At 29.9% G+C, this 7,263-nt stretch overlaps 1 protein-coding gene across 1 annotated transcript; it reads right to left on the reverse strand.

Moving 5' to 3' along the window:
* Positions 1 to 230: 230 nt before the first annotated feature.
* LOC107164706 (plexin-A1-like) lies at positions 231 to 7,045 on the reverse strand. The gene is made up of 3 exons (XM_015512621.2): positions 6,691 to 7,045; positions 3,063 to 3,176; positions 231 to 2,469 (listed from the first exon to the last, which is right to left on the reverse strand). Exons 2-3 carry the CDS (start codon positions 3,147 to 3,149, stop codon positions 373 to 375), a joined length of 2,184 nt encoding a protein of 727 aa, XP_015368107.2. The 5' UTR covers positions 3,150 to 3,176; positions 6,691 to 7,045; the 3' UTR covers positions 231 to 372.
* Between the last annotated feature and the right edge of the window lie 218 nt (positions 7,046 to 7,263).

Raw genomic sequence — 7,263 nt, forward strand, 5'->3', positions numbered from 1 at the left:
AATAGCTTAACGACAAAATTAGTTGTGTTGCAATGTTGCGCATCAATTAATACTAAAAATAGTGAATAAAAAAATAGTATTTTGAAAGTTAAAAGTTTATAAAAAGACAAAAAGTATATCTATGGAAGCATAAAAATACATTGAGAGCATACGGGGACGCAGAGTTAGTACATGGTAACATATAAGATACATTTCAAATAGCTAACATGTATGACTTAAAATCATAAAAATTAAAAAATATAAATCCTGCTTTATTAACTCATGATAACATCAATTAAAAGCTCAAAACAATTCACATAATAATATTATAACGTGCACATTATGTATGCGAGTAATAAAATAAATTTAATAAATTCGTCCAATTTGACATAATCAATGCCTACAGGTCTTTGGCTTCTTGCCGGTGCTCGAGTTCAATAAATAATCAGCGGAGTCATCTATTCCAGCGGTGATGTTTCGAAGTTCTCCTATATATCGCTTATCCATTTGTCGTTTGGAATTGTTAATTATTTTCTTTATGCAGAAAATCAGTGCAAATACGCATATTAATAGGGACGAAATACCACAGATGACGTATTGTGGACTCAGTAACCGAACGATCGCATAATACTGTTTGTGTCTCCTGTGAATTACAGTCCGCCTTTTGCCGATTGTTATCGCGATTTCTAGAACATCAGCAACTGACTTGTCAGACGGCGACTGGCATTCGATGGAATTCTCGGTGACGTTGGTCACAATGAACCTCTCGTCATCTTCCATCTCATCGTCATAGAATTTGACTTCGAGCATGTAGCTTCTATCAACTCGGTGATGCTGCAACAGGTCCGGAAACACGCCGTCTACTCGGACGACGGTTCGATCGTACACTTCGAAGTCTGTGTAAACCGGGTCGGGATAGAGCAAGTAACGGTACAATTCCGACTGTTGTGGCAAGTACACGACTTTACCAGCCAAATCTACACGAAACCCGAGTGGAAGACTCGTCATCTGAACCGGATCGTCAAGTTTCGGAGGCCAACAGACCATCAGGCTGGTGTTACGCAGCGCACAGTGGCCATAGTACCTTGTCTCGTTGTAGTCTATGTACATCTGATGGTTATTCGTGCACTGAAAACTACCCTGGACGGTCAACGGGATATCGCCAGATGTGACGCCTTCGAAGATTTGACCATCTAGGACGGTTGGATCGGAGACGAATGTGACTTTTTTACTATCTTTGTAGAACTTACCAAACCAACTTTCGAACGAGATTTGCAACTTTCCTGATATGGATCCTTCAGTTTTGGCGGTCGTCACGCAGCTGATGCGGTCGTGCGCGAGCTCAACGATATCGCATATCGCTTTCTCCTTCATATTATTAAAGAACACCTGCAAGTCGGTCGTTGTATTCAGATACTGGCCGAACAGTTCTATCCGACCTCCACCCGAAGCTGGCAAGCACGTCGGGCTAACGCTCATAAAGCTCGGTTCGACGAACCTGAATTTTCGCGCCGACTCCAGCCTTTCCACACTCTTCATCCACTCGTACTCAATAACCACCGGACCCTCGTTCACCACTCTATTTGTACGAATGTTGCAATTAACCGTCTGGCCATCGAACGTGGCAAGATTGTCACAACTCTTTCCGGCTACGGTCACTTTCATCAAATGGCCATTGGCCAAAATCCAGTGCAGGTTCTTGACCGTTATGGCGATGACCGTCGGCATTTCGCGACTAAAAAGAATTTCTTCTGGTTTGAAAGACTCGATCACCACGTCAGGACTTCTAACTCCTACCATCGATGGCGGCTCGGGGTCCTTCCATTTATCGTTGTTAATCTTGTTCCGTATGTCGCAACTGTTCAGTTGTTCACCTGTTATTTTGCAATCATCGTTTTTTAAACACCATTTGCAGTAATATTTTCTCGAATCGCTTTCCCAAAAACGGGTTGTACAATTTTCGTTCGGGCAGGTCCAACCGTGATAACTGATGTAATGGTCTCGAGGATCGTTGAATTGCAACCGTACATTATTGACAATGATTGAAAAATAAGAAATAAATAAAGGATTGGTTCCATTTATATTTTGTTTTTCGGGAAATATAATTTTGTTGTCCACCTGTTTACAAATAATCACTCCATTATTGACTGAGGCGTTATACGTTGCATTTTCTATTTCACAACAGATATTCGCACTTTCATAAAAAAAATTTTTTACACTTTTTACTACGATATTCGAGACTGTAACTTGTACCAAAGAACGATTATATGCCACAGCAAACTCTGGGCATGATTGTTTTGTATCAACTATGGACTCCCCTGATAGACTTTGATTTGAGTAAATACATATTTGTTTTTCGACCAGCCAACTGCAAATAGATACATCATTACATTGTGTGCATGACCTATAAATCATGCAGTTGTTTTCTTGACTTGATCTATCTTCCGTTAAATGTATACTGTTCGCGATAATTTCCACACTTGAAGTCAACTGAAAAAAAATATGTATACATGTATTATATACTTAATACATTTTATATACATGATGCAATATTTTCAAAATATATTGACTCATTTTAATCTATTTATTTACCTAACTTGAACCAATTACACCGTTGTATATGATACTTCAATACGAGTATTTACGTACCTAGTTAATAAGTAATAATAAGGAAAAAGATTTTATAACTACAACTATTATCCTTAGCGTTTTTGATAAGTTCAATACTATTACCTACTTTATATTTTTAATTAGTTATAATTGTTTTGAAATTCAGTGTTACTTCAATCAATCAAATATCAATATATTTATTCCAAATTAGATATAAATAGATGTTATGAAAATTATATATTATTGTATATAATATAAGATTAAAGATACGTGTTACAAGAGCATTAATAGTTATTATTATTATTATTAGGTAAATAAAAAACATAGCCACGCTCAAAACTTATTAACAAATTTACAAAAAAATTGTCTGAATGAAATTATATCATAAAATGTAAATAGCATTAATATACCATATTATAGTTATATAGAAGTAAATGATGAATTATAATTAAAGTTGTCAAAATGTAACCTACCAGTAAACTTGCGAATAAGAATCGGTTAATAGAGAAATGGTTCCAATTGTATTCCTGTGGAGTTATGTAACGTCTGAGGGCAAACATGATGGTATTGAAATTCTGTACGTTCTTCTGAAAATAAAATAAATAATTGTCTTAAGAAGTTTATATTTATTTTTATCGTAGTAGGTTATTATAATCAGGAAAAAGTTGTGTTATCAAAATTTTATTTCTATATAAAGTTTTATTTCAGCCATTTTTTATTTTATTATTTATTTTTTTGTAATAAGTATAACTATGAAACTTTGATATTGCACATTTAAATCTACTTAAAATGTACTACCTTTTTTAAATTGGCTAACATATTATGAAGTGTGTTGAGTTAGATTTGTCGAACACAGAGAAAATTGCAATTATTTTATTTTTAATAAACTTTATGTTACACGTGTAAGTTAAGGTACAATACACTCTTATTTTTATAAAGATATACTTTGTTACTTTATTCTTTGAAAGTTGATTCACACAGTGCCGGCGCAAGGTTTTGCGAGGCCCTGGGCAAATAAAAAATGTGGGGCCCTCATTCCTATCTCCTATCTTATACATTACATCCCCCCATTCTAAATTAATTATAGATTTAATTCAAAAGGTAATTTTGTCCATCGATTTAAAAATAAATAATTATTGTACAATAGTTAGGTATGTAAATAAAATCAAAACAATCAATGATAAATGTATTATAATATTATTTGCATAAAAAATAAACTTATCATCTTAATCATTATTATAAAAACTCAAAATACAAATACTATTTATAATTACTTTTACTAAATAATTTATAATAACAACCTACTGTAATAGGTAATAACTAAGTAATTACCTACTTTAATTTATAAAAGAAGTAAAAAATAAATAAATAATGTGCTGAACATTTTATAATATTTTAAATACATAATATATTGTTAAAGTAAAATATATTGTCAATAATTATAAATTATAATTCTTCAATTTTTCTAGCCTTAAACCAACAGTAGCCAAAGAACTAATACGTAGATTCGTTTCATGATTAGGAAAAAGCTTACAACAAAAACAATAGACGCGATCACACAAAACACTAGGTATATTATATATTAGCTACTGACGATCAATAAACTCACCATTAGACAATTTTCTTGAATAGAAACTATTGGAAAATTGTCTTTCCATTTTATCGATTAAACTATAATAGGATATTTTATGTTAATTTTTCTTTTTGGTCCAAGTTTGACTAAATCAACTCTAATATCGGAACTTATACAATCTGGCCAGTTATAAGGATCTATTAATCGGTATTTTTAACAGAATTTAAAATAGTTGTCGGATCTAGATTATGCGATATTGACTCTTTACTTTTTTCACTTGAAGGTGGTAAAACAATATCTAAATTTATACATTAAAAACATTTTCTACAACGGTTTGTGGTTAAGATTGGTCTTGTTTTTTTAATATTTGTTTATTATTAGAATTAGAAGTACTACTAGACTGTGGTAATTGAAGAAATCGCGACATTGACCCTCGTTGTTTTTTTACAAATTCTTCTTTTTTAATTCTTTTCCAGTGCCCAGAAGAATAGGAACGAAATTTATCGCGACCGTGACTGTCCATGATAAATTGAATAAGTAACTAAAAATAATGAAATTATTTTACTGATGGCTAAATGTCGATTATTCATAAGTCATAACCTCATAACCTATTTATTACTGACAAAATGTGAATCATTCATATTTTGTTAGTAATAAATAATAACATAAATTGTAACATTGCAGTCGTAAATACTCTTAATCATCGGCTACTTACATTTTTATTTTCTAAACTAACGAAATTATTAAATTATAGTTTTATAATTTGGACTATATTAATTAGTTTTTTACATTATTGCTCATGTATATATGTATATATATGTATATAATATACTTATAACTATCTGTCGTTTATTTAATTGGTTTCATTATACATTTAAATCATCTCCTAAATAAAAAGATTAGATAAATGTATGCAAGTTAGTTGTAAATAAAATGTCTTTAAGCTGAAATCCTGGAATAAAATTTAAAAAAAAAATCCAATTTCATAACAAAATGTATTAAATATTATGAAAATACTGTTAAATTAATAATCTTTTATAATTGAAATAGTAATTAATTGAATTAACTTTAAACTCAAGTATTAAATACCTATAGGATATAAATAATAAATATATATTTAAGATTTTAATGCAAATTCTTAATTTAAAATAAAAAAATCATAGAAGGATAATAATAATTATATAGGTACTTACTGTAGTATTAAAGTAATTTATTTAGTTTCCATATTATTATTGAAATAAAAACAATTTAGTTTTAATTTTTTCTCTTATTAGTGTACTTTTTCACTTTTTTTATATACAAATACTTTTTTTCAATATTTCGTTATAAATTATCAATTTGTTAAATAATTTAAATGCATTTATGGTGACATATATTTTTTAATAAGACAGAGCATTTTTAATAGGTACACATGGACATTGCAGATGTCGATACATTATACAGAATTACACTTTTTACTTTATTATCATTTATATAGACTTATAGATACAAATTAATCTTGTTAGTATTAGATAATGATTAATGCGAGTCAATTCAAAGACCCCTATTACTGTCACAATTTGTTCTTAATTTTTTTAAAACTAAAATAATTCAATTTAAAAAAGTGCGCGATGACTGGTGAAATACTATACGTGAATAAAGTGAAACATCTTTAGAGTTTCAAAAATTTCAAAAAAAGTTTATCATTCGTATCAAATAATCAAATGTCAAATGCCAAGTATTAAATTTGTATAGGAAAAATAAAACGAAATTTCCAACTGAAATTGAAATTTATTATTATTATACAAAGTTAAGACAAATGTATTATTATTTATTACCATAGGAACTTTAGTGTCACCTAACTGTCAAGTAAGCTGAGACCATGAATCCGACTTAAGCTACCACGCATAAAGAAGGTTCACTTCGAAATTTAGGTATTTACTTTATTTTATATTTAAAATACTTTTTTTAAATTTGTTTAAATTCTGAACCTTGCTTGTAAGTTATAACTATTTCCTTATTTATTTAATAGGTACTAATACTTTAAATAGTTTTAACAATTCAAAAATTATTACTGTTTGAATTTCTAGAAAAGGTTTTCTTTACACATTTATAATTCCTGAAAAAATATGGCAGTATATTATAAAAAAAGTTATTTTAAATTCACATATAAATAATATCATTGACTCTTTTACAATCATACAAATATTTTGTTCAATATATTGTTTTAACATCGTTACAAAAAATATTTATAATGGAGAAAATTACACTACTTAATTTTGATTTTAACCAATCCGATTGTATTCAATAAAATGTATACATGGCATATCTAAATATCTACTAACCACTGTAAAATGTGACTGTTAGATACTAAATACGAAAAAAGTGACTTTTTTCAATTCAGTTTATAGGGATAAGAGAAAAATATCTTAGAGGTGGAAAATACTAATTGGTCTATCCGTATTAGGGTAAGTAGGTCTATATGGCTTTACGAATAATAATATAATATTTAACTACCTATTCAATAACATACTTAAGCACCAACTCACTTTGTATTCGGAATACGACAGCGACAACTCTGGTGATGGTGGTGGTGGCCCGTCAATAGTGAAGCACCGTGTCGATGACGACGCTCGGATTTGGAAAACGATTGACTTCACTCTGCAACATATATGTCACTGCACCGCACTTCACGACAACTCGCCGATCGTAATATTATTATTTATTGTTTATTATTGACATTTTATTATTGAACCCGGCTGAACATCAGACTCATAACTGACCCCACTCATTCATCGGGCCGAGTATGAATCATCTAATACAATAATAATATCCATAATGAATCCATATTATGAAATTATTGTAATATATTAATATATTATAGACTATGTAGTTAGGAAACGTTAAAACGTCTCGTGAATAGTATGAATGAAAACATTATGGAGCCATACTCTTATTAATTTAATTATGTATAATCACTAATCACACATATATATTATAGAAATTAGAAACGAATACGCTTATTAAAAAACGATAGCAAAAAATTATCAATAAATTCGAAACGGACATGGGTTGAAATTTTATTATAACATACTTCACGCGCCGAACCTAGCGGATAGTAG

This window comes from Diuraphis noxia, unplaced genomic scaffold, assembly GCF_037042655.1.
Source record: "Diuraphis noxia isolate RWA-SAM2 unplaced genomic scaffold, SU_Dnox_SAM2 contig0002, whole genome shotgun sequence".
Taxonomy (NCBI): domain Eukaryota; kingdom Metazoa; phylum Arthropoda; class Insecta; order Hemiptera; family Aphididae; genus Diuraphis; species Diuraphis noxia.

What these genes read in the sequence shown, in the direction of transcription:
- LOC107164706 (XM_015512621.2), bottom strand. Translation starts at nt 3,149, where the DNA reads ATGTTTGCCCTCAGACGTTACATAACTCCACAGGAATACAATTGGAAC. An exon ending in TCTTATTCGCAAGTTTACTG is followed by an intron (nt 2,470 to 3,062) that starts GTAGGTTACATT and finishes ATTTTTTTTCAG; the next exon opens with TTGACTTCAAGTGTGGAAAT.